General features: G+C 36.5%; 5 protein-coding genes across 5 annotated transcripts; 2 read left to right on the forward strand and 3 right to left on the reverse strand.

Moving 5' to 3' along the window:
• Positions 1–1,767: 1,767 nt before the first annotated feature.
• LOC132180662 (putative receptor like protein 25) lies at positions 1,768–2,400 on the reverse strand. Its single transcript, XM_059593561.1, has one exon. The coding sequence runs from the start codon at positions 2,398–2,400 to the stop codon at positions 1,768–1,770; it is 633 nt and encodes a 210-aa protein (XP_059449544.1).
• Positions 2,401–2,713: 313 nt separating this feature from the next.
• Positions 2,714–3,930, reverse strand: LOC132180663 (receptor-like protein 7). Its single transcript, XM_059593562.1, has 2 exons — positions 3,381–3,930; positions 2,714–3,273 (listed from the first exon to the last, which is right to left on the reverse strand). Exons 1-2 carry the CDS (start codon positions 3,928–3,930, stop codon positions 2,714–2,716), a joined length of 1,110 nt encoding a protein of 369 aa, XP_059449545.1.
• Positions 3,931–7,422: 3,492 nt separating this feature from the next.
• LOC132180664 (EG45-like domain containing protein) lies at positions 7,423–12,387 on the forward strand. Its single transcript, XM_059593563.1, has 3 exons — positions 7,423–7,498; positions 11,988–12,261; positions 12,375–12,387. Exons 1-3 carry the CDS (start codon positions 7,423–7,425, stop codon positions 12,385–12,387), a joined length of 363 nt encoding a protein of 120 aa, XP_059449546.1.
• Positions 12,388–17,283: 4,896 nt separating this feature from the next.
• LOC132180666 (receptor-like protein 6) lies at positions 17,284–20,323 on the reverse strand. The gene is made up of 3 exons (XM_059593564.1): positions 19,907–20,323; positions 17,998–19,818; positions 17,284–17,919 (listed from the first exon to the last, which is right to left on the reverse strand). The coding sequence occupies exons 1-3, from the start codon at positions 20,321–20,323 to the stop codon at positions 17,284–17,286; spliced, it is 2,874 nt and encodes a 957-aa protein (XP_059449547.1).
• Positions 20,324–24,073: 3,750 nt separating this feature from the next.
• Positions 24,074–26,818, forward strand: LOC132180668 (receptor-like protein 7). Its single transcript, XM_059593570.1, has one exon. The coding sequence runs from the start codon at positions 24,074–24,076 to the stop codon at positions 26,816–26,818; it is 2,745 nt and encodes a 914-aa protein (XP_059449553.1).
• The last annotated feature ends 510 nt before the right edge of the window (positions 26,819–27,328 follow it).

Genomic DNA, 27,328 nt, shown 5'->3' on the forward strand with positions numbered 1-27,328 from the left:
CGGTTCCCAGGCAAGTCCCTGGCGGGTCCCGGGCGGGTCCCAGGCAAGTCCCGGTTAGGTCCCGGTCAAGTCCCGCAAGTCCCGATTACGTCCCAGGCGGTTCCTGGGCAAGTCCCGGGCGGGTCCCGGTCAAGTCTCGGGCGGGTCTCGGTCAAGTCCCGAGCAGGTCCCGGGTGAGTCCCGGTAAAGGCCCGACGAGGTTCTAGGCGGGTCTTGGCAAGATCTATCAATTTAAGAATGAGATGCTCATAATCGGAAAATGGTTTACGGTTTTCAAAACCGTAAACCATTTTCCTAAAATTAAAGAATTTGAAATTAATGCCATAGAGTTATGTAACCATTTTCCTAAAACCATTTTTGTTTTGTATTTGAAATTATGTTAAAGCTCTATAAAAAGAGTTATGTAATCAAATCATTCATCACGGAAAGATGTAGCCTATAATGGCTTTAGTGTGTGGATGTAGGCTATATGCTGAACCACCTTAATCTTTGTGTTTACTCTATTTCCTTCATTATTAATTTTCCACTTTTATATGTATCTTATTATATGATCTTATATGGTATCAGAGCCTTTTGGCTAACGCCATTGTTCGATCTAGTGCTCCTTTGATTTTTTTTTTTTTTTTTCTTCTTCTTTCAATCTTGTTTACTTGTTCTTGATAGTCAATATTTTTGTAGATCTTACAACTATATATGACCATATCAAAACAAACAAAAAAATGCAATCCGGCAGCTTCTTGCCTTCACCAACAATCCACCAACTCAGCACCGCTTCTTGCCAGTGTCGGGTTCCGCCATTTGCAGCCCGATTTGATCTCTTTGCCGCCGTCCCGGCCATCCACGGCTTTGATCCGGTGCCTTCTCCTTCAACACCATCCCTATGGCTCCTCATTGTCATTGCAGCCGCATTAAACACCTCATGTGTCTTCTTGTTCATCTCACCCGGTAAGAATCAAGTTTTGGTTTGAGGTTCAACGGCAAGAGAAGAAATTGACTTTTTGTTTGGTTTGAAAAAAAAAAGCCCAAAGAGGCAAATCTTTTGGCCTTGTGGCCCATTTCAAGCCCATAGTTGGCTCATTCCGGCCACAGTTGCCGATAACAAAATTCCGGCCAAATGTTGCTAAAAGTTGCCGATGTCAAAATTCCGGTCAAAGTAACCGATGCTGACAAAAAAAAAAAAAATTGCCGATGTTCAAGTGCCGGCCACAGTCGCCGAAGTTCAAGTTCAAGAGCATGTTTCAAATCAGGTGACATCAACTCCAGCCACTCGATATGTTCAAGATCAACGATCGCTAACGGGCCGTCCATCTTGCGGGGGCATGTTAAGGATATAAATCATTTTGATTAATGAGGATTTGATTTGTAATTATTGATGATTTGATTTGTTATTAATTACCCTTAATTCAAGGGATTTGTTTTGTATTTGAAATTATGTTAAAGCTCTATAAATAGAGCTATGTAATCAAATCATTCATCACGGAAAGATGTAGCCTATAATGGCTTTAGTGTGTGGATGTAGGCTATATGCTGAACCACCTTAATCTTTGTGTTTATTCTATTTCCTTCATTATTATTTTTCCGCTTTTATATTTATCTTATTATATGATCTTATAGTTCAAACTATTTTCTTTAACTTATGAGTCTCCTCCTACTCGATGGCCTTATTCTTAAGGTCTTCATTAACCAACCATGTTTCTTTGTAATCACAATCTGCCCAATGATTACTCCAATAGCAAATCCAAATCTATATCCAATCACAACTATTTTTCATCCAAATTCAAATGGTGATTCAAAGTCTTGACTTTCTTGAAAGATTGAAGGTTGACAAGGCGGCTCATTAGAATTCCCACATTTTCTTGTCAATGGTTTCCCACACAATCTTGGATTCCCCTCAAAGGAGCTGTTTTCAAATGTATCAAATTGTTTCCCTTGTAGTATAGGTCCAGTAAGATTATTATGAAAAACATTGAAGAATCCTAAGAAAGTAAGTTGTGTTAATTGTTGTGGAATATCCCCTGAAAATTTGTTCTGAGAAAGGTCCAATGACCCCATCTCAACAAGGTTTTTTAAAGACGATGGGATGTGACCGGTAAGAGCATTATTAGAAAGATTGAGCAACTGAGCTCCTTTTAAATTTCCAACAGATTCCGGAATCTCACCGACAAATATGTTACTTGAGAAATCAATGGCTATGAACAATTCTTGGACCTTCTCATAGAACAAATCCTTGCCTTTGTTTTTCATCATCATAGAGTAAGCATAAGCCAAACGCAAATAGTTTTCCTCTATACCTCTAACAATTTGGAAGCTTGATTCTTCAAAAATATATGTTACTGAATGCACATTCTCAAAATTTTTAGCCTTCCAAATTTCAAAAAGTCTTGATGGCAGCTTTCCCATAAAATTATTGTAGGAGATGTCAAGGATTCACAAGTTGGGGAAATTAAAATAAGTTTGAGGTGTCCCCATTAGACCGTTGAATCTGTTAGACCGTAAAATGAGAACCTCTAAATTTGAAAGATTTTCCAACCACAAGGGAAATTTATCATTAAATTGGCTATCACTAAGATCAAGGACCCTGAGCTTCGTACACTTGGCCAATGATCTCGGTAAATTCCCTTGGAATTTTTTTTGACTCAACATTATTATCCTCAGTTGGCTTCCTCTTATCCAAGTTTTAGGAATACTTCCATGAAATTTGTTCCTTCGCAGATCAAGTACTGATAGAAAAAGCTCCAAAGTTGTCTAAGCATCGAGGAAGTGATCCACTTAAGTTGTTATTAGCCAAATCAAGGACTTGAAGAGAACTCAGATTGCAAAAAGAAAATGGTATATTTCCGTTCAATGAGTTGTTGGAAATATAAAAATGCAAAGTGGAGACTGGTGGAATAGGAAGTGATCCCTGGAGCAAATTGAACCAGAGATCAAGAACTTGCAGACGAGTCCATGGAGGAAAAATTGGATGCTGACCAAAGACAGTAAGAAAGTTGTTGGAAAGATCAAGAAATTTTAGACTTGTAGTACTTGTGCTCCACATCCATTCTGGGAAATGGCCATGAATCTTGTTGTTGGACAAGTTTAAGTACTTCAATTCATGTTGGTTTCTTAGAAAATTCGGAAACTCGCTCAATTGATTACTAAAAATATCCAACGTAGTTAAATTTATGGATGTAAGGTAGTTGTTAGAAAGATCAAGAAATTCAAGATTCTTGAGTTTAAAGACTGAGTTTGAAATTTGACCATGAAGCTTGTTGGCTGAAAGGTCCAAGCCAGCTAATTGTGTGAAGTTCATAAAGTAACTAGACCAGTTAACCGATTGTTTCTCAGGTAAAAAAATGAGGCTAATCAAGTCCTGTTCATAAGCCTTAAATGTATTTCACCATTCGAAAGATTATAGCTTAGATCAACAAGATACAATTGTGGCAAGTTTACAATACTAGAAGGGACTGGACCTGTCAATTGATTGTTGGAAATGTCTAAATCAAAGAGTTGAACAAGGTTTCCAAGTGAAGTTGGGACGTTACCCACAAAAGCGTTGGATGAAAGATAAAGAGTAATGAGTTTAGTGAGGCTACCAAGTGAAGATGGAAAAGACCCCGAGAAATTGCAATCAGACATGAGCAAAGTAGTCAAAAAGCCAAGGTTTCCCATGGAAGCGGGTAGAACACCGGAAAAACTCGTGAATGAGAGCTTCAATCTCTCAAGCGAACTACTCCATGTAAAGCTAGGCAAATAACAGGTGAGACCTTCATTGCCATACACTGAGAGAAACCGTAAATTTGATAGTTTAAAGATGCCTGCAAGAAATTCTCTGTGCAAACTGCAAAATCGAAGATTGAGGAAAGTTAAAGAAGACAAATTTGTCAGAATATAAGGCACTGTAGAGCTAATGTTCACTCCACTGAAATCAAGCTTTTGTAGGTGGGTCATATTTCCAACTAGGCTTTTTAGGCTGGGGTTTTTGAGTTCCAAAGGGGGATATGATGTGAGAAAGGCCGGAAAAGTGAATGGAGACAAATTGAGGGATGACAAGTGTGACGTCAATTGTGAAATTTCTAATGGGATTTGACCAGAAAATTGACAGAAAGACAAATTGAGATGTGTTAGTCTTGAAAGAGCACCTACTTGGGATGGGATAGGAGAGTAGTTAAAGTCATTGTAGGAAAGGTCAAGCCTTTGGAGGTGAACAAGGCGAAAAAGGCTACTGTTGGAGTAAATAGAACCATAAAGACATCCGTTACTGAGGTCGAGGCCAATTACATGACCTGTGTCTGTTGATATTTGTGACTTGAATAAGACAAGTCAATACACGTGGGGCCCATTGCAAGTTTCTGTTCAGCCTAGGAATACTTCTCCTAGTTGGATTCCTTATGTGGTGTCGTGGCTTTACACACCGACTTTGAGTCCTTGCCTTGGGAGGTTTTGGAGTACTTCTCTAACTTGTATTAGGAGTACTATTCTAACTTGGAGTTGGAGTCTTTGCCCAATATATAATGGCATGGTGCTGTGCGGCAAAGGGTAGAGCAAAAAGAAAGATAATATTTGCTTGTGTTCAAGCGTGCCAAAAAAAAACGTGAAGCACCAAAGGGAGGAGAAAAAAGAGAGAATTTTGAGAGAAGGAGGTACAAGGGCAGCAAGGGTGTTTTCTTCTTGGTGGTTTTTGGAGGAGCCAAAAACAAGTGATTAGAAGAAAAAGGTGCTGCAGAGTGAGAGAAGAAAATAGAGATCAGCCGCCATCTGTTCCAACAAAAGAAGAGTTTGTATATCTATCTTTTGTATTTTATTTTGGGAATAATTTCTCTTGTGTGATAGTGAGATTTGGGTGTATTGGGGCTTTGGGATCTGAGTGATTTTCTCTCTACTATTTTTGTACTCCATCTTTTGATAGTGAATTTTCTCCGGGTCGTCTCCGCCAGTGAATGTAGGCTTGTTACGCCGAACCACTTAAATCTTTGTGTCGTGTATGATTTGATTGCCTAATCTTTGTTATTCCGCATTCTTCTTATTTTTCGCATCTCACGGGTCTTGGGAAATAGGATTAATTTCCTAACAACTGGTATCAGAGATGTTGGTTCGAGTGGGAGCGATGGCAGGTGAAGAAGGAAAGATGGGAATCGAGAAATTCAACGGCAAAGATTTTGGGTTTTGGAAGGTACAGATTGAAGATATTCTTTATGGGAAGGATCTTCATCAACCTCTTTTGGAAGAACAACCCGACAACATGGATGATAGCGAGTGGGCTCTGCTTGATCGTAAAGCTCTAGCAGTTATCAGGTTATCACTGTCAAAATCAATTGCACACAACGTTGTAAAGGAGAAGACCGCAGCAGGTCTAATGACGACTTTATCAAGTATGTATGAAAAACCGTCGGCTAACAACAAGGTGCATCTGATGAAGAAATTGTTCAACCTAAAGATGGCAGAAGGAGCTTCGGTGGCACATCATCTCAATGAGTTCAACACCATCACAAATCAATTGTCCTCAGTGGAAATTAATTTTGATGATGAGGTTCGCGCGTTGATCGTCTTGGCATCTTTGCCAAATAGCTGGGAAGCAATGAGGATGGCTGTGAGTAACTCTGTAGGAAAGAGTAAACTGAGCTATGAAGACGTCAGGGATTTGATTCTCAGTGAAGAGGTTCGCAGAAGAGATGTGGGTGAAGCCTCTTGTTCTAGTGCTGCTTTAAACCTCGAGACTCGGGGCAGAGGACAAGACAGAAACTCTGGTCAAGGTAGATCAAATTCCAGAAAAGGGAGAAGCAAATCTAGATTCAGACAACAACCTGAGTGTTGGAACTATGGCAAGATTGGCCACTACAAGAAGAATTGCAGGGAACTGGGAAGGAGACTAAGAACGATTATGCAAACGTAGTGACAGAAGAAGTATATGATGCCCTACTTCTTTCTGTTGACAGTCCCCTTGATTCTTGGGTCTTAGACTCAGGAGTATCTTTTCATACGACAGCGATCAGTGAAATTCTCGAGAACTATGTTGGTGGAGATTTAGGGAAGGTGTATTTGGCTGATGAAACAGCGCTAGATGTTGTGGGCTTAGGCGATGTTCGCATTAGAGTTCACAATGACTCGGTATGGAAGCTACAGAAGGTAAGGCATGTTCCGGAGCTGAAGAAGAATCTGATTTCAGTGGGACAGCTTGATGAGGAAGGGCATTCAATTCATTTCCACGATGGAAAGTGGAAGGTCAGCAAGGGAGCTAGGATTTTGGCTCGTGGTTATAAGATAGGTACTCTCTATATGACCACAAACAGCAAGGATACAGATGCTGTTGTAGATACGACTGCTGACTCAAAACTATGGCACCTAAGGCTTGGTCACATGAGCGAGAAAGAGATGAAGGTACTTATGTCAAAAGGGAAACTACCGGGGTTGAAGTCAGTTGAGTCTGATTTATGTGAAGGCTGCATCCTAGGGAAACAGAAGAAGGTGAGTTTCGCGAAAGTTGGCAAAGCACCTAAGCTTGGAAATCTGGAGCTGGTACACACAGATTTGTGGGGTCCCGCACCAGTGGCATCTTTTGGAGGCTCTCGGTATTGGATCACATTTATTGATGACTCAAGCAGGAAGGTATGGGTTTATTTCTTGAAAAGTAAATCTGATGTATTTGAGACTTTTAAGAAATGGAAGGCCATGGTTGAGACTGAAACGGGCTTGAAGCTCAAGCGTTTGAGATCAAACAATGGAAGAGAATACGAAGACAGAGGGTTTAAACAGTTTTGCGCAATGAATGGGATTAGAATAGAGAAAACTATCCCGGGAACGCCGCAGCAGAATGGCGTGGCTGAGTGCATGAACAAGACTCTCAATGAGCGTGCTAGGAGTATGATGTTGCATGCTGGGTTACCAAAGACTTTCTGGGCTGATGCAGTGAGCACTACTGCATATCTGATAAATAGGGGGTCTTCCGTTCCCCTAAGCCATAGACTACCGGAAGAAGTCTGGAGTGGAAAAGAGGTAAATCTTTCACATCTGAAAGTTTTTGGTTGTGCTTCGTATGTCCATGTTGAGTTTGATGCTATGAGTAAACTAGAGGGTAAATCTGGTAAGTGTTTCTTCATTGGATATGGAGATGAGGCCTTCGGTTATCGATTTTGGGATGATCAAAATCGGAAGATCATTAGAAGTCGGAATGTGACTTTTAATGAGTGTGCTATGTACAAGGATGGGTCAAGTGCAGAATCTGAAGTTACAGAGCAGGAACCGAAGAAGTCTGAGTTTGTTAACTTAGATGATATTTTTGAAAGTACAGTGCAGAAAGATAAACAATTCTTAGAGGTGGAGCTTGATGAACAGTGTTCACTCACGAATGAATGTGATGACAGAGATTCTTCAAGAAACTTACGGCACCGGGAAGAGTCTTATTCTTTAGCAAAAGGCAAAGAGAAACAGGATCGAAAAGCACCAATGAGGTATGGTTTTGAGAATATGGTTTATTTTGCTCTGACAGCTAGTAGTGGAGATCCATCATCTGTTCAGGATGGTATGCTGAAAGAGGTGGAGTTACTACGGAGAGGCAAAGCTTGGGAATCGGCAGAATTACCCAAGGGAAAGAAGGCTAAAGGGTGCAGATGGGTTTACAGGAAGAAAGAGTCATCGGAGAAAGCTGTTTGGTCGACGGGACTGATAGGGAGGCATGGTGTAATGTCTAAATCAGGTCCTATGCTCAAGTTCAAGAGGCGCTTGGACTTGAGTGGCACTTGTGGAGTGTGATTGCCCTTGGGGGCTGAGGCGGAGACATCTGGAGGAGATACGTTTTGCGACTTGATGGGATTCAAGTTAAGGTGGAGATTGTTGATATTTGTGACTTGAAAAAGACAAGTCAATACACGTGGGGCCCATTGCAAGTTGCTGTTCAGCCTAGGAATACTTCTCCTAGTTGGATTCCTTATGTGGTGTCGTGGCTTTACACACCGACTTTGAGTCCTTGCCTTGGGAGGTTTTGGAGTACTTCTCTAACTTGTATTAGGAGTACTATTCTGACTTGGAGTTGGAGTCTTTGCCCAATATATAATGGCATGGTGCTGTGCGGCAAAGGGTAGAGCAAAAAGAAAGATAATATTTGCTTGTGTTCTAGCGTGCCAAAAAAAAAACGTGAAGCACCAAAGGGAGGAGAAAAAAGAGAGAATTTTGAGAGAATGAGGTACAAGGGCAGCAAGGGTGTTTTCTTCTTGGTGGTTTTTGGAGGAGCAAAAAACAAGTGATTAGAAGAAAAATGTGCTGCAGAGTGAGAGAAGAAAATAGAGATCAGCCGCCATCTGTTCCAGCAAAAGAAGAGTTTGTATATCTGTCTTTTGTATTCTATTTTGGGAATAATTTCTCTTGTGTGATAGTGAGATTTGGGTGTATTGGGGCTTTGAGATCTGAGTGATTTTCTCTCTACTATTTTTGTACTCCATCTTTTGATAGTGAGTTTTCTCCGGGTTGTCTCCGCCAGTAGATGTAGGCTTGTTAAGCCGAACCACTTAAATCTTTGTGTCGTGTGTGATTTGATTGCCTAATCTTTGTTATTCCGCATTCTTCTTATTTTTTGCATCTCACGGATCTTGGGAAATATGATTAATTTCCTAACAGTGTCCTCATCGCACTCCACCCCATCCCATGAGCAGCAATCACTTTTCTCTCCTAATTCTAGTTTCCAAGATGCAAACTTTTGACAAGCAGACTCATCATCCAAAGGATAACCAGATGAAGATTTATTGATGAGAAAGCTTTCCTTGAATTGCAACAAGGCAGAGCTATCATCATCATGGCACAGGGGATGATGTTGGATAAAAGGAGAAGAATGAGTTCGTATAATTAATAAGATGCAACTGTGAAAGTAAGAAAAGCAAGCACATGAAAATGGAGAGAGAAACCGAGAAACCCATACTCCTTAGATATGCTTGGAAGTGAAGCTCATAAGCAGAGCTTTAATTTATTTATAGGCTAGACACAAAGTCCTGTGCACTTAATATGAAAGCCCAGCAGTCGCAATGGACACAAAGTCCAGTGTGCTTTACTCTAAATCTCACTTGAAGTCAAGTCGTTTGCATGTGTCAGGGGAACCTAGATTACAAGTAATGAGCAGTCTCGTTACAGAAAAAAAAGAGGGTTAAAACCTGTTGACCCCCTTGCAAGCAGTAGAATGAAATCTCAGCTTTTGTGATAACTAGCTTGTGAGTTGTGACCCGTGCAAAGCACGGGCTGTTGTTGGTTTTTTTTTTTTTTTTTCTGCGCACGGCTGTTTTTAATGATGAGAAAAAAAAATGTTTTAAGTAGGAAGCAAGTAAAATACATCTTTGTTATTTTATGTGTAATAAATATCGCAAATATTTATAAATATATTGATAAAAAGAATAGTAATAATAATAATGACAAAAAAAAATTATTATTAATAATCAAAGGTTCAGTACAAAAGGAGTTACATAACTTGTAGAAGAGTAAAAGAATGAAGCTTGAGTTAATTTGATGTGATGTAATAATATTATGAAACTCTGATATTATGGAATAATGTTTGTTTATGTCGAACAAAAAAATATAAATTGTAGTAATAAAGAGCGGATGCCTTCATTGAGCCACTGCAAGAAGATGATTTCTACACAGAAGAAAATTTTAGTACGAGTAATATTATAGATAATGTCTAAATGTGTATTAAAAAGAAATAATACTTTATATGAAAGAGGCTGATGCTACCATTTTTAGGAGAGCAAAAAAATATCTGAGAATACGAAGTTGGATTACTTTGGATATGAAACACACTGCTATTCAAAACGTTGCCTTGAAATCCGGATTTGCTCCTTGAGCCAAAAAATATTATGTCATGCTTGGGAGAGGAGACCATAGAGAAAGCTAGCTAAAAAAATGGTCAAGATTGTTTTGAAATCCGGATTTACTCATTGTGCCCATAAGAAAAAAAAAAAAAAAAAAAAAAAGAAAAAAAAAGAGATTGAAATACAATTTTTTTTTTTCTTTTTTCTATTTTATCAATGCGTTGTTTTTTAAGTATTTGATTCTTTAGTTGTTATTCTGGTGGTATTAGTTCCCATTTCTCTTGTGACTTGGAATTGATTTTTTTTTTTTTTATGTTCCTAATAGGATTTTCATAATTCGGCATGTTCCTTCCTATGAAAATTAATACTTTACCCTGAAACAAACGGGCTAATTAAGACCACAAGTGATTTTGTTCATGACTCCAAAATATCTACTAACTTGCAGAAAATCTTGTCTGAGGGACAAGTCAAGTCAAGCAAGTTTCACATTATCTTGTAAATAAATGAATATATGGTAATTATACCATAAAGTATATATATATATATATGAGATGGCGTTCTAGGGTTTTTTTTTTTTTTTTTTCTTCCATTTTTTCCTTTTAAAAAGAGGTCAATGCTTATTAACCATTTTATTAACTGCTAACCGCCTGTTATTAAATAACCTTTACAGTTTAGGTGGTTAGCAAATTTTACTAACATTTAGCCACAATTCGTTAAATGGTCACGTCCAGGTAAGATAGCTACAATTGGTCTTCTCTGCCTACAATGTTTTTCAAAAAAAAAAAAAAACAAAACAAAACAAACAAAAAACAAGGATTAGGGTTATAATTTTCTCTTCTCTTCCCCTTGTAATAAGGCCAAATTCACTCATCAAATAGGTGTTTAGTTTGAATATTTTCGAATAAAACAAAGTAAATAACTTATACAACAAGTCATTGCCCATGCCTTGGTGAATGACTTTTAACCAAAAGCTTCTTCACCGAAAGCCATCGTATTGCATGTGTTATGATATTGTTCATATAATATTCTTCAATAGTAATAAATGAAATTTTAAATTATGATAGTCTTTATCTTGAAAACGGTCCAATAATTACGATATTGTCGGTCCAATAATTACAATATTGTTCATATAATAACGTGATGGATTATGTAAACCAGCCCTTCATGTGAGAATAGGGTTGCGTATATCCATCTGGTGAGTAATTTTGAAAGAGATGTCTGGGGAAAAGCCTCATAAGGTTATAGTTAATTTATTTACATACATGTTAGGATGCTCTATAAAATGGATTAAACCTTTTTCGTTTTATTACACTACATATCTTTTGGCATTTCAAAGGGAAAAAAGAATGGGAACAAGTATTCAAGTTCTTATTGTAGTATGCACCATCATATGCTTTTCCTCAATTTGTGATGCTACCAATGGAAAAAAGAATGGGACTGCCACCTTTTACAAAGCTCCTTACGTTCGTGAGTATATGCTTGTATATTGTGGGTCTCTAGCCATGGATCCGTGAAGACCCATGGTCAAACTTTGGGTCTCCTCCCACATTTTTTTTAAAAAAAAATTTTTGAATTTTTTTTATTTATTCTTTATTTAATACAGGGGTACTATTGTTATTTTCAATCACGTGTATCGCATGTAACCCATTTTCTGTCGATTTTAATAAAAAAATTATAATGGAAAGGGTCAAGTAAAAGGGCTAGGTAGTAACAAGAGTAGATCACAACTTTTTAAAATTTTAGGGGACATTGAAAATTGAGTTGTAATTTGGGAGAGTAAATGTAATTTTTCTTATATTTATGCAGAGACTCCCAATATAAAATAGGTATATATACAACTTTGTTTCACACTTACGACACAAAGCCTGGAAATCTTACTATTTTGCACTATAAGTTTATTACCTCATCAATTCTTCACATATATGAGTGTGTTTAATATAATACTTGTGTTTCACCTTCTTCTATTGTATATGTTGAATTATTTGCTTGATTTGCACTTTGGAAACTGTATATGATTGTATTTCATAATGTAATATTTGTTCTTTTGTTCTTAATTTCTTTTCAGTTTATAAGGATTCAAGTGTAAAATTTAAATTCACTAACAACAAAACGTGTGCCTCTGTCAGGCTTGATTTCTAGATATAAACTCGATCAAGTTTAAACTGAGTCCTAATTTAAGAATTAAACTCCCAAAGATTAATTTTCAACATCTTTTGCCAGCCTCTGCATGTAATGGATATCAAGATGACAGCAATTTTATAGCCGCGGCAAGTGATAAAATATGGGAGAATAGGAGAGCATGTGAGAAATATTACACGGTAAAGTGTATTGGTGCCACAAACAAAGAAGCAAACCCTTGTAAGAAAGATTTGATTTTGGTTCGAATCGTTGATTATTGTCATGGACCAAGATGTGGAACCATCACTCTTTCTGAAGATGCTTTCTCTGATATTGCTGATCTCAAAGCTGAAAGAGTTAGGGATGAATATAAAATGTAAGCTAAGCTAAAGCACTCAAAATTAACATTCTAGTACTACGTACGTACTCAAAGTATATATGAAGACTATCATGCATTCATTATTTGATATTTATGTTTATGATTCGCAGGTTGGGAGCTTGAGGAGGTCTACTAAGGGCAAGTTATGATAATAATGAAGATACTTGTATATCTGGAAACACTTTTATTTCCTAAAGGCTACAAATTTGATGAAACAATATATATGTGATGAAATGAAGGGGGGACTTTTCTTTCTTTATTTCTGTAAGTAAATATGGAATGAGGGTCCTTATCCTTTAGTTATAATATATGCAATTTGTTAGTTTCTCTATAAAAATTGTAGATTGAGATTCCAACAATACATTTTTACCGCGTGCAATAGCTTTAATTTGAGGTGTTCATTTAAAGTGAGCAACCCAAAATCTGTCACGTCATTTAGCAAGTGAAACAAAAAATTAAGTAATGTTAGAAACTACATTTTTATCTTACAACTATCTTACAATGCCACGTGACAACAACAACCAACCCTGAGACTCGTCCTTAGTTAAAAATAAAAATAAAAATAAATAAATAAAAAATCAAGGGTTTGTTAAGATTGCCACATTAACATTGTAGGATAGTATGAGATAAAAATGTGATATATAACCCTTTGCTCATCCACCACATCACGATCACCATCAAGCTCTAATTTTACCACCTTACTCACCATCGTCCCGTCCTGTCCCATAGGTGGCTAAACACTCTCTTAGCCAATGAGGTGGCCTCCAAGGTGGTTTGGCTGCCTCCAAGGTGGTCTAGCTAGCTTACACAACAGGACAATATATATTGAGGGAGGTGGTGGAATAGGAGCTCGACACTGGTAGTGGTGGTAGTGAAGCATAGGTAGAGGCGGAGGTGAAGGTGGAGGTGGACGGAGAGGTGGCTGAAAATCAGATTAAAAAAAAAAAAACTTGATAGATGATGTTATAGATTTTAGACCGTTCATTAAAGTTATTGCATTCGTCCAATTCCTATAACTACTAAAGTTATTGCATGAGATTTTGATCCTAAAACTATTTCTCTTTGTACTTTTACTTTTACTCAGTATTTTCTTACTCTTTTTGGTGATTGACTAAATACCCATATATTATAGAGGACATGCTTCTTTCAAGAATTGAGCCAGGTTTTCTCTTAATGTAAATGGAATCAATGCTTTTTTTAATATATTTTATTTCCATAAATAACAGATCTTTGCTTATACGAGGGAACAAATCATTATTTAATTTGAATTTTGATAATTACATCACATGTAGTAGTCCAACGAAAAGTTGAACTATCTAAATCAAAGGGATAGGAAAATGTGTACGTTGTATTCCTGTTGGTGTTTGTCTTCCCCTTTTCCTCTGGTTTCTTCCCAAGAAGTACTCTTTCATTGCTCTGAAGGGGAGAGGGGAGAGATACCGTCCCTACGATCGATGTACGTAGTGAGACAACCTTAATTGGATTATATGTTTGGTGAATGAATTTAACCAAAATCCGTTTCACCCAAAAGCCATCCAAGAAATCCCATATTTTGTGTATTGAGATATTTTTCATATAATGTTTTTTTAAAAAAATAATAAATGAAATTTCAAATTATTATAGTCTTTATCTTGGAGATGGTCCACTAATGATGTTCAACTGAGGAAGTGCAATACAACATATGACCATATTACATAACCTGGCCGTCATGTGAGAATAGAGTTGTATATACCCTACTTAAAAAAAAAAAAAAAAAGGGTAATAGAAAGAAGATAAATATAAAAGATCCTCTCCATTTCAAATCTCCTCAATTTCCTTTAGTTAGTGCATTTAGAAGAGCAAAATTTTTGGACAACATTACCTTTCTAAATGCACTAACTGAGAAAAATTGAGAGAATTTGAAATAAAGATGATCATTTTCCCTTCATCAACCAATCATGCTTCCTTGCGATCACAATCTGCCCAATTATTACTCAAACAACAAATCCAAATCCATATCCAATCACACTATTTTCCAACCAAACTTAAATGGTGATCCAGAGTTTTGACTTTCTTCAAAGATTGAAGGTTGAGAAGGCGGCTCATCAAAATTCCAACATTTCTTTGTTAATGCTATTCCACACAATCCCAAATTCCCCTCAAATGAACTATTTTCAAATGTATTAAATTGTTTACCTTGTGGTATCGGTCCCGTTAGATTATTATGAGAAACATTGAAGACTTCTAAGAATGTGAGTTGTGTTAGTTGCTGTGGAATCTCTCCTGACAATTTGTTCAGAGAAAGGTCTGATGCTTCAAGTTCTATAAGGTTTCCTAAAGATGATGGGATGTGACCGGTAATCGCATTATTAGAAAGATTGAGTAATTGGCCTCCTTTTATCCAGGTTTTTGGAATGCTTCCTTGAAATTTTTTCCTTGGTAGATCAAGTACTGATACAGAAGCTCCAAAGTTGTCCGTGCATCGTGGAAGTCGACCACTTAAGTTGTTATTCCCCAAATCACGGACTTTAAGAGAATTCAGTTTCAAAACAGATCCGGAATATTTCCAGTCAATGAATTATTTAAAATAGAAAAATAGAAAGTGTAGACCGATGGAATAGGATGTGATCCTTGAAGCAAATTGGAGCTGACATCAAGAAATTCCAATTAATGAAGGCCAAGCAAGAAAAATTGGATGTTGACCAAAGCCTGTAAGAAAGTTGTTAGAAAGCTCAAGAGCTTCTAGACTTGTAGTGCTCGTGTTCCACAACCATTATGGGACTAGGCCATTAATTTTGTTGTTAGACAAGTTTAAATACTCCAAGTCAGGTTGGTTTCTCGGGAAATTCGGAAACTCGCTCAAGTTGCACGAAGAAAATCCTAAACCTTCAAACCTTTGAAGAGTTGCATTGGTGCTGATTTCTTTAGTAAGAAATGTATGCAATGTAGTTAAATATTTGAGCACCACAAACTCATCAAACTCAACAATACCGTTAGGGTAGTTCTCAGAAAGATCAAGAAATTCAAGATCCAAGACACTTAAATTGTGTGAGGTTGATAGGCCTAAAAGTAACTGGACCAATTAACCGATTGTTGCTCAGATAAAGGAAGCTCAGTTTTGGCAAGCTTACAAGCGCAAAAGCGATTGGACCTATCAATTGATTGTGTGAAATGTCAACCGAAGAGAGTTGAACGAGGTTTCCAAGTGAAGGCGGGATGCTACCCACGAAAGAGTTATTTGAAAGTCCAAGATCAATGAGTTTAGTGAGATTACCAAGTGAAGATGGAATGTTACCCACGAAAAAAATTATTCAACTAGAAAAGAAAAATTAAATTAAATTGAACAATCAGTTTAGTCGTAATGTCAGTGTGCATACCGCCCCATCATTAAAGTTGTATTTTTTATTATTTAGTCTTATCTAACTTCACAATTACCAACTTATGTGTCCATCTTTACAACAAGTTTTCTTGAGAATTAAATAACTAAAATTGGGGAGATGTGCATATTGATGAGTGTTTGAATATGAATTGAGAAAGATTCAGAATAAGACAGCCGCCGTTGTCCACTGCATATATCTCTTTACAACAAACCACAACTTTCAATGAATATACTGATGAGCCAAAACAGAGTACAGGCTGTTCAGGAAATAAATTACACAATACAAAAATACATCACACAAACAAGTCACTCATAATTTGAAAAAACAGGAATGTTTGAAACTACAGTTCTGGTTTTTTTTTTCTCAATAAATTAAAAACTACTTCTAACAAAACTCTTGTTGTTTAATATTTGTTCACCCATGTTGTGCCACGTGACTTTTTTGTGAACTGTCACATGAGTTTATAAGAAGTTATAGTAAAAACTGTAGTATCAAAGCATTTTCCTTTTCTCTTTTTTCTTTTTTTCCTTCCACTTCTTTTAATTGAGCCTGTTAAATTACTAGTTATCCCAAAAGTTTAAGCTTATAAAAAGAGGTAAATTTAATCACTTAACCATTACTTTAACAGAATCTATTAATTAGATCCACTAAACATCAATGGAAATGCAAAGCGTTTGAGGTGGTACCTGAATATAAAATCATATTGAAAATTAGGATCAAGGTGCGTACGTCCAAGTGGTAATTCTTATCCGAGATCAAAAGAAACATATAATTTTTTTTCTTCATATAAAGTTATATTCCTTTTGAGCTAGCATCAATCAAACTTAACACAATTTAGTCTTTCTTTTTCCTCTTTCTTTTTTTTTTTTTTTTTTTTTGGGAGGGGGGTTTTTTAAATATGAACTTTAGCGCCAGCATTGATTATCATGGTCAAGGGTGAAATAGAATAAACTTTTGTTTGAACAAAGTCTGGAGACACATCGAAAATGTGTTTGCTTGAACATAGAATGATACAAACTAGGAAGACCCGAACAAAACAAACAAGCCATGTGGGTAGAAATGGTTGTATTTTTTCTGTATGGTTTTGTTGTTCTTGGATTAGCTATGGTTTTGTTGGGCATTTCTTGTTTTCTGTAGTTCTTTTGGAAGGAAGGTTCTTGATTGGATATACCAAGTGATTGGAAACGCAAATACAACCAAATATTCTACGGATTAACTCTGACATGGGAACCTTTTTACCCAGTACAATTTTTTTTTCCCAGGATTTCTAATGCAAGGTAAATAGCACGATGGATGAGCAAAATTTTGCTCATGAAGTAAAAGATAAAGCATTGAAACAAGAAACCATCTAAAGAATGTACAGAAACTACAAATAATGCATTCAGACCCTGTAATTTGGAGATGCCATTAGAATTTCTATATCAAATGCAAGAGGGTGGAAACCTTAGGATAAGTAATGCAATCTATATATAAAAGATCCCACCAAAGCATTTTACATACGAACATCTTAATGCCACACTAATCCAAAGTACTACACCAAAACAATAATGAAAAAGGAAAGAAACACATTACACACAGAGAAATAAGATTAAAAGTAGAAAACACGGGTCTAATAATACATAAATTGCTTTGGAAAGGTATCTTGCACAAACTATTTTATTTAATTTCTGCGTCTCCTCCCACTCATTGGCCTTATTCGTAGGGTCTTCATTAACCAATCATGTTTCCTTGCGATCACTATCGGCCCAATTATTACTCCAACAACAAATCCAAATACATATCCAATCACAACTATTTTCCAACCAAATTCAAATGGTAATCCAAAGTCTTGACTTTCTCGAGAGATTGAAGGGTGAGAAGGCGGCTCATTAGAATTCCCACATTTCCTTGTCAATGGTCTTCCACACAATCCTGGATTCCCCTGAAATGATTTGTTTTCAAATGTATCGAATTGCCTCCCTTGTGGTATAGGTCCCATGAGATTGTTACGGGAAACATTGAGGAATCCTAAGAAAGTAAGTTGTGTTAATTGTTGTGGAATCTCCCCTGATAATTTATTATGAGAAAGATCCAATGCTTCCAACTCTGTAAGATTTCCTAAAGACGATGGGATGTGACCAATAAGAGCATTATTAGAAAGATTGAGCAATTGAGCTCCCTTTAAATTTCCAATAGATTCAGGTATCTCTCCGACAAAATTATTGCTTGAGAAATCAATGGCCGTGAATAATTCTTGGACCTTCTCGTAGAACATACTATTGCCTTTGTTTGTCATCATCATTGAGTAAGTATAAGCCTGGGGCAAAATGTTATACCCAAAACCTTTTTGCATTTGGAAGTCTGAGTATTCTTGAATATATGTTGACAGCTGCACATTCTCAAAATTTTTGGCCTTCCAATTTTCAAGAAGTCTCAACGGTAGCTTTCCCATAAAATCATTGTGGGAGATGTCAAGGATTCGCAAGTTGGGGAACTTAAAATAGGTTTGAGGTGTCCCCATTGAACCATTGAATTTGTTTGACCGTAAAATGAGGACCTCTAAATTTGGAAGATGTCCCAACCAAAATGGAAAAATATCAATGAATTGGTTATCACTAAGATCAAGGACCCTCAGCCATGTACACTTGGCCAGCAATCTCGGTAAATGCCCTTGGAATTTGTTTTGACTGAAATTTATTACCCTCAATTGGCCTCCTCCTATCCAAGTTTGTGGAATGCTTCCTTGAAATTTGTTTCTTCGCAGATCAAGTACTGATAGAGAAGCACCAAAGTTGTCTAAGCAGTGCGGAAGTGAACCACTTAAGTTGTTATTTGCCAAATCAAGGACTTGAAGAAAAATCAAAGTGCAAAACAATTTCGGAACATTTCCAGTCAATGAATTATTTGAAATATCGAAATGCAAAGTGGCGACTGGTGGAATAGGAAGTGATCCTTGGAGCGAGTTTGACTCAAGATCAAGAACTTGTAGACTCGCGGTGCTTTTGTTCCACATCCATTCTGGGACTTGGCCATGAATCTTGTTGTTGGAGAGGTTTAAAAACACCAATTCATCTTGGTCTCTAAGAAAATTTGGAAATTTGCTCAAGTTGCACGAAGAAAATCCTAAAACTTGAAACTTTTGAAGAGTTGCATTGGCACTGGTTTCTTTAGTAAGTAAAGATAATTGATTACCAGAAATATCCAATGCAATTAAATGTTTGAGCTTAACAAACTCGGCAAACTCCACAATGCCGTTAAGGTAGTTTTCAGAAAGATAAAGAACTTGAAGATTCTTGAAGTTGAAGACTGAGTTTGAAATTTGACCATGAAGTTTGTTGGTGGAAAGGTCCAAGAAAAGTAATTGTGTGAGGTTCATAGGCCCAAAAGTAACTGGGCCAGTTAACTGATTGTTGCTCAAATTAATGGCTTCCAATTGTGTTTCATTCATAAGCCCAAAATGCAATTCACCACTCAAAAGGTTCTCGTCTAGATAAATGTCAATCAATTGTGGCAAGTTTACAAGCTTAGTAGGAATTGGACCTGTCAATTGATTGAATGAAATGCCTAAAAGAGAGAGTTGAGCAAGATTTCCAAGTGAAGGCGGGATGTTACCCACAAAAGAGTTCACAGAAAGGTCAAGATAAGTGAGTTTAGTAAGGTTTCCAAGGGAAGACGGGACGTTACCCACAAAAGAGTTACGTCCAAGGTCAAGTTCAGTGAGTTTAGTAAGGTTACTAAGTGAAGATGGAATAGACCCCGAAAAATTGCAACCCCACAGAGACAAGTCATTTAGAAATCCAAGGTTTCCCATGGAAGCGGGTAGTTCCCTTGAGAAACTCGTGGCTGCGAGATTCAATGCTTCAAGCGGACCACTCCATGTAAAGTCAGGCAAATAACCGGTGAGGCCTTCATTGCCAATTACAGAAAGAACTCGCAAATTTGATAGCTTAAAGATGCCTATTGGAAATTCCCCGTGCAAACCACATCCACCAAGAGAGAGGAATGTTAACAAAGACAAGTTTGCCAAAATATTAGGTACCGTAGAGCTAATGTCCACCCCACTCAAATCAAGCTTTTGTAGGCGAGTCAAATTTCCAACTAGGCTTCTTAGGCTGGGCTTTTTGAGTTCCAAATGGGGATATCCAAGAAGGGGGATATCATGATAGTCTTGAGATAAATCGAGGGATGACAAGTGCGACAATTGTGAAATTTCTAACTGAATTTGACCATGAAAGTTAGACCAAGAGAGATTGAGATGTGTTAGTCTTGGAAGATCACGTACCTGGTGTGGGATATGAGAGTACGTAGTTAAAGTCATTGAAGGCAAGGTTAAGCCTTTGGAGATGAACAAGACGGAAAAGGCTGCTGGTGGAGTTAATAGAACCATATAGACAGCTACTACTGAGTTCAAGCCCAATTACATGACCCGTATCCTTGTCGCACTCCACCCCATCCCATGAGCAGCAGTCACTTTTGTCTCCTTCTACTGTCCAAGACCCAACCTTTTGACAATGAGGATAATCAGGTGGAAAATCAAACCACGACTTCATTGATGCAGATTTATGGATGATAAAGCTTTGCTTGAATTGCAACAAGGCAGAGCTCTGATCATGATGGCACAGGGGTTGCATAAAAGGAGAAGATTGACCAACTATAAGATGTAACCGTGAAAGTAAGAAAAACAAGGCCATGAAAATGAAGAGAGAAAGCGAGAAACCCATTGTGTTATATCACTGTTGGATATGCTTGGTAAATGGTAATGAAGCTCATAATATGGAGAGAGCTTTAATTTATAGGCTGGATTTCGATTTCGCTTGGCGTTGCAGCAAGCTTTTGCGAGTATGTATGTCCACTGTGCAAAGAAATGATGTGTCGGCCAGATGGTATGTACGGGCATCTATAATTGACTCTTTTGGTCATCAAATGAATAAATAAAAATTAGAAGGGCCTAGAACTGGTGCTCCAAATTAAGCTGAATAGGATCAGTCTTGCGCTAGCTTGAGTAATATTGCTATTTTTTTTTTTTTTTTTTCTTTGCTCCAAAATTGATATGACTTTTAAATTATTATTAGATTTATGGTAAATTATTATTGATTTTTTTTAAAAAAAAATAACACTTTCAATCATAATTATGATCATTATTTGATAATTAGCAGTTAAGTGCGCACGCGTAACACGCCTCGTCAATTGGCATCTTTTTATCTCATTTCCAACTTTTAATTATCTCATTGCCTGATTTTCTGTCATGATAATAATGATATTCAAGAAGGGGTCACAACTAATATCCACGATTAAATGGATCTTATCCCATGTACACTTTGATTTTACATCCATGGAATAAGTTTTGTGGTGATAAAAAAGATGGCACTCTTTCATAAAGAGTCCTCCACTATGAAACAATGAAGTCCTCCACTTAATTAAAAGAAGTCATCCACTAATTATTTATTACAAAGTTATAGCTTCTAGATTTCTATGCAAAGTCATTAGGATCACCTAAAGTAATTACAAAAATGATAGAAGTTTAAGAATATTAAGTAAAAATTTTGTTTTTTTTTTTTTCTTTTTGAAAAAAAAAAAAAAAAAAAAAAAAGCGGATCCAATAAGTAATTTGCAATTCCTAAGATCAACAATGTATAAAACAAAATAAAAAATTGATATATACCAATACCACCAAAAAAAAAAAAAAAAAAAAAAAAGACAATTATTGTCCTTTTTTACAAATGACATGAGATAAAGTTGACGTCGTTTATATAAAAATGACCTAATCATATCATCGGTTTTCTCTAAACGACGATATCATATTTAATATATCCTCATTTGTTCAGAAACAACTTCTAATTTCTAATTTTATCGTCGTTTCAGAAAAGCAATTAACTTATTAAAGAAGGTGTGCTAGTTATATAGTTTCAACAATATTTAAAACTCAAGTTTATGATCATTTTAAATTTGAGACATTTTTTTTTGGTTAAATAAATAATAAACATGATATGAAAAATAAAATTATGCCCCTCTTATTAAAAAATAGAGGGGAGAAAAAAAACAAAACAAAGTTGGGTCATGCATGCGTAAGCATAAGCAGTAATGCATGGTTGGGCTCTCACTCAACTATTGTAATGGTTGGGTCATGGTTATGGGCATTACTCAACCACCCCTAACCGGGTATAATTGGGTCAATGCCCATAACCAGGGTTGGATCATGCATGTATCGCCATGGTTATGGGCATGATCCATCTCTTCTCCCCCACCCCCACCCACCAACTTCTTTAATATGTATAGGAAGGGTAGTTAATATAATTTTTGTTATTTTTTCGATAAAAAATATGAATAAATGTCTCAATTTAAAAAAATAAAAATAATAAAAAAAGACTGAAATCTGAAATATTGGACTCACGCAACCAATATGATCATGATGTAATTAGTGTAAATTAAGTTTAAAATGATGATCATGATCTAATTAGTGTCTTTCCATAGTGTTGGAAACATCAAACATGCATTCTTCAGAAACCATTTTTGCGCATCTAAGTTTAATTTTATCTGCAGGATTTGAAGCGAACTCATATCGCAAATCAATTCCAAAATATTTCCAGTCAATGAATTATTTAAATGATAATAATTCATAACGGAGACGGTAGAATAGGAAGTGATCCTTTAAACAAATTAGACCGGAGCTATAAATCGATGAGAAGAGGCCATTGTAAAATATCTTGACTCAATTTATCTTTTTATTTCCATTTATATTTAATTTTCCATTACATTATAATTTTTTATTATTATTATTATTATTAATTTTCTTCCTTTCTCATCGATCTCATCTATGAAAGTCATAGCTAGCATGATTATTTTTCGATGGTGCTCGTGGGTGCATGTTGTTTTCTTTCGGTAATCACTACTTTGCCCAATCATGGTCTTTATAAGTCGATACCACCAGAAGATGCACATCATGCTCTAGTTGAAGCTTTTGGAGTTGTTTTATGTGCACCTGTCATTTTGTATTTTCTCTATCTACAATAGTTTCTCTATAAATAGGGATTATTTATATTATAATTTTTATTTTATTTTTAATTTGTATTATCATTCATCATCAATAAATAAGAGCAATTTGAGATTTTCTTAATAGTCGATGTAAGTGTCTAATTCTGAACCAATCGTAAAATCTCTTGTCTCAATTTCTCTCTTTATTCCGCTTTATATTTAATTTTCCATTAAATTATGATTTTCTTCAAATTAAACTTACTGATTAACTTTACTTTGCACATCCATTGTGGTACATGGTCGTGAATGTTTTTGCCTATCAGGTCTAAACATACGAATTCATTTTGGTTTCTTAGGAAATTCGGAAACTTGCTCTAAACACATTAATGCATAATATTGTCCATTATTCAATTCTAACATGAGTAATGTTAGAAACTACATTTTTACTACACAATTATCTTACAATAATAAAGTGACAAACTCTAAATTTAGGGTAATCTAATGGTAATACGTACAATCCTCACCCACCACATTAACGTATAACGTCTATAAGGAAGTGGTTATATATGAAGACCAGCACAGTACCAAGTAAAAAAGGGACTTGAGTCTCCCAAAAACTCAAGTTCATTATTCTATTTTAACTCTAAACAAACATGTCAATTTAAGCATCAAAGTGTCCATGGTCACTATGGAGACATGCGAATCCGGTGAATATTTTTTCTATTTTGTAAGTGGCGCGCCTATCGCCTAATTTTTTGGTTTGTTACTGTTAAATCATTATTTTGTTCTAATAGTCAATAAGAAGATGTAAATATAATTAAAGTTTTAGCACTCTCCTCACGAGTTAGACTCGATAACACTTTAGAATATTTTAATTGAAATGGAGTAAATTATAAGAGTTAAAGTTTGAGTTCATAATCTTTATAATAATATTATGATAAGTTATTACTTATTTTAAAACAAACGGTAATTCAACAATTACCAACTTACCTAGCTATGTGGTACTGCTTTTTATTCAAATCAAGGACAACGGTTACGCTCTGGCTCATGGGCTTGGCAGGGTATACATGACGCTGACGGGGGAGATGAAATAGAGGGTAATTTTTTAAGCCATGGGCTTGGTCAATAGTAAGGAAACTAGAAATTATTTTTGTTGCTAGTCGCTGCCTGAAGTCATCAACCACGCCATCGCCGATTATTGGCCCATAATATACACATTGATTCAGCATCCATCTAGAAGCTCTACGGCCTCTACCTTTCTGCTTATTTATTTTATTTTTTATTATTGTTAGTTGGTAGGTTTAGGAGCTGTACTTTGACTTCCAAATCTACGCGAATGAACCTCTAAAATTCATACCTGACTTCGGGGGGGGAGGAGGCACAGGCCAGGCCTATAGCCTACGTACAGCTGGGGGCGGCCTATAAATTAATAAAGCTCTCTCCTCATGAGCTTCACTACCAAGCATATCTAAGAATCTAAGAGTAGGTAGTACAACATTATGGGTTTATTATCGCTTTCTCTCATGCCTTTGCTTTTCTTACTTTCACAGTTGCTTCTCATACCCGCTCATAATTCTTCTCCTTTTATCCAACCCCTGTGCCATCCTGATGACAGCTCTGCCTTGTTGCAATTCAAAAAAAGCTTTCTCGTCATCGTGTCTTCACCTTCTATTCCTTGGATAGACGAGTCTGATTGTGAAAAGGTTGGGTCTTGGACACTAGAAGGAGACAAAGGTGACTGCTGCTCATGGGATGGGGTGGAGTGCGATGAGGACTCGGGTTATGTAATTGGCCTTGATCTCCGTAGCAGCTGTCTATATGGTTCGATTAACTCCAACACTAGCCTTTTCCGCCTTGTTCACCTCCAAAGGCTTGACCTTTCCTACAATCACTTTAACTACTCTCCTATCCCACCTCAGGTAGGCAATCTTTCAAGGCTAACGTATCTCAATCTCAATGCATCAATGTTTTCAGGTCAAATCCCGTTCGAAATTTCACACTTGTCCCACTTGACATCCCTTCATCTTAATTACTGTGAATTGCATGGGGAATTTCCAATGGGAATCTTTAAGCTACCAAATTTACGACTTCTTGATGTGGGTTACAATGAGGGGCTCAATGGTTATTTACCAGACTTTACATGGAGCAATTCACTTGAGACATTGGTGCTTACAGCCACGAGTTTCTCTGGTGAGCTACCCCCTTCAATTGGTAGCCTAAGCTACTTGAATGCACTGGATGTTTCTGGTTGCAACTTCTCAGGGTCCATTCCATCTTCACTTGGTAATCTCACAAATCTCACTGTCCTTAGGCTTTCATCTAACACTTTCAAAGGTGAGGTCCCATCTTCAATTGGAAACCTCAACCGACTCTCTTTTCTAGACCTTTCCCAAAATCAATTGACAGGTCCAATTCTTTTTCACCTTGTAAACCTGATGCAACTGAAAGTCCTTTATCTACACTCAAATGATTTTACTAATGAAATACCTGTTGCGATTTTGAACCTCACAAAATTATCTGTCTTGGCTCTTGGGGACAACAAGCTTCAAGGTCGTATCCCAAATTCAATCTTTAACCTCACGAATCTTCAATATCTTGGTCTTGTTATGAACTACTTCAGTGGGACTGTGGAGTTTGACAAGTTTGTTCAGCTGAAACATTTAATTGTGTTATATCTACCTTATAATCAATTATCGTTACTCTTCAAAGAGCCCAATGCCAATGCTACTTTTCCAAAGTTTCAACGTTTATGGTTGTCTTCGTGCAATTTAAGCAAGTTTCCAGATTTCCTAAGAAACCAAGATGAGTTGGAGCTTTTAAATCTGTCCGAGAACAACCTGCGTGGCACAGTCCCAGAATGGATGTTGAACGTAGGCAAAGCGAGTCTAAAAGCAATTTCCCTTGCTAACAACTTCCTCACCGGCTTTGGTCAACATCCAATTCTTCTCTCGTGGACTCGTTTGACCTATTTAGACCTCAGCTCTAATTTGCTCCAAGGATCTCTTCCTATCCCAGCAGCCTCGAATTTGAAATATTATATTATTTCAAATAATTCATTGACTGGAAATGTTCCAGAATTGTTTTGGAATCTGAGTTCTCTTCAAGTTCTTGATTTGGCTAGTAATAACTTAAGTGGTTCACTTCCTCGATGTTCGGACAACTTTGGTGCTTCTCTATCAATACTCGATCTGCAAATGAACAAATTTCAAGGAAGCATTTTAAAGAATTGGGTAAAAGGAAGTCAATTGAAGATAATAATTTTCAGTCAAAACCAATTTCGAGGACGATTACCAAGGTCGCTGGTGAAGTGTACGATGTTGAAGGTCCTGGATCTCGGAAATAACCAATTCAATGATAGGTTTCCTTCTTGGTTGAAGAATCTTCCAAATTTAAAGGTTCTCATTTTGCGGTCAAACAAATTCAACGGCCCAATAGAGATTTCTAAGAGCAAATATATGTTCCCAAACTTGCGAATCATTGACCTCTCCTACAACAATTTTTTTGGAAAGCTACCTCTAGAACTTTTCGGCAATTGGAAGGTTAGAAAATCTGAGACTGTAGATCAGTTGTCATATATTCAAGTGTATCCAATAATATTCTTGAAAACTCTTGGTCCTTACCAATTCAGTTATGGTTTTGATTACTCCATGACAATGACAAACAAAGGCCAGAATATGTTCTATGAGAAAGTCCAAGAATTATTCACAGCTGTTGATATGTCAAGCAATAGATTTTTTGGAGAAATTCCGAGTTCCATTGAAAATTTAAGGGGTTGTCATATGCTCAATCTTTCCAATAACATTCTTACCGGTCACATTCCACCATCTTTAGGGAACCTTGTAGAGCTCGAAACACTAGACCTTTCTCATAACAAGTTGTTAGGAGAAATTCCATCAGAGCTAACACAACTTACTTTCTTGGAAGTTTTCAGTGTTTCTCATAATAATCTAGTGGGATCTATACCACAAGGGAAACAATTTGGTACATTTGAAGTTGGTTCATTTGAAGGGAATTCAGGATTGTGTGGGAAACCATTGACAAAGAAATGTGACAATTTTGATGAATTGCCTTATCCATCATCTTCAATCTCTGAAGGAAGTAAAGACTCTGAATCTCCATTTAAATTTGGTTGGAAAATAGTTGTGATTGGGTATGCATTTGGACTAGTTCTTGGAGTGGTAATTGGGTGTATTGTGATTACAAGAAAATATGATTGGTTGAAGAACACCCTCAGAATAAGGTAACTAATATGAAGAAAATGAGTGGTAGGAAACATAGAAACTCAATCAAATAGTTTGGCCACAAGATGTCTTCCGAAGAAATGAATATGTATTCATGTTTACTGCTTTCTTTTTTCTTTTTTCTTGTGTGTAATGTGTTCTTTCCTTTTCAGCATTGTTTTTGGTGTATTCGGAATCAAGTTGTATTAAGATGGTGTATGCGAAAGATGTTTATGATATGTAAATGAATTATTGAAAAATAGATTTAACCCTAAATTTAACAAATAATGAATATATCAATCTTATCTCAGAAGTCGGACTAGTAAAGTTATCAAATTTTATAGCCAAACACAACGTGTGTGTATATATATATATATATCAATGCCAAAATCAAAACAAATAAAAGAAGATTTTCATAGAAATTTTTGTAGCGAAATAAAAACCTTTGAAGAACTCTTCAAATGAAAAACTATTATGAGGGCTCACTAACTCCAAAGAAATTAGGGGTGCAAAGGCGGGCGGTTAAAAACCGCC

Source organism: Corylus avellana, chromosome ca5 (assembly GCF_901000735.1).
Source record: "Corylus avellana chromosome ca5, CavTom2PMs-1.0".
Classification (NCBI taxonomy): domain Eukaryota; kingdom Viridiplantae; phylum Streptophyta; class Magnoliopsida; order Fagales; family Betulaceae; genus Corylus; species Corylus avellana.

What these genes read in the sequence shown, in the direction of transcription:
- LOC132180662 (XM_059593561.1), bottom strand. Translation starts at nt 2,400, where the DNA reads ATGGGAAAGCTGCCATCAAGACTTTTTGAAATTTGGAAGGCTAAAAAT.
- LOC132180663 (XM_059593562.1), bottom strand. Translation starts at nt 3,930, where the DNA reads ATGACCCACCTACAAAAGCTTGATTTCAGTGGAGTGAACATTAGCTCT. An exon ending in AAGCTATAATCTTTCGAATG is followed by an intron (nt 3,274 to 3,380) that starts GTGAAATACATT and finishes TCACACAATTAG; the next exon opens with CTGGCTTGGACCTTTCAGCC.
- LOC132180664 (XM_059593563.1), top strand. Translation starts at nt 7,423, where the DNA reads ATGAGGTATGGTTTTGAGAATATGGTTTATTTTGCTCTGACAGCTAGT. An exon ending in TCCATCATCTGTTCAGGATG is followed by an intron (nt 7,499 to 11,987) that starts GTATGCTGAAAG and finishes ATCTTTTGCCAG; the next exon opens with CCTCTGCATGTAATGGATAT.
- LOC132180666 (XM_059593564.1), bottom strand. Translation starts at nt 20,323, where the DNA reads ATGGGTTTCTCGCTTTCTCTCTTCATTTTCATGGCCTTGTTTTTCTTA. An exon ending in CCTTCAATGACTTTAACTAC is followed by an intron (nt 19,819 to 19,906) that starts GTACTCTCATAT and finishes GGTCAAATTCAG; the next exon opens with TTAGAAATTTCACAATTGTC. An exon ending in AGGCCAAAAATTTTGAGAAT is followed by an intron (nt 17,920 to 17,997) that starts GTGCAGCTGTCA and finishes ATTTTGCCCCAG; the next exon opens with GCTTATACTTACTCAATGAT.
- LOC132180668 (XM_059593570.1), top strand. Translation starts at nt 24,074, where the DNA reads ATGGGTTTATTATCGCTTTCTCTCATGCCTTTGCTTTTCTTACTTTCA.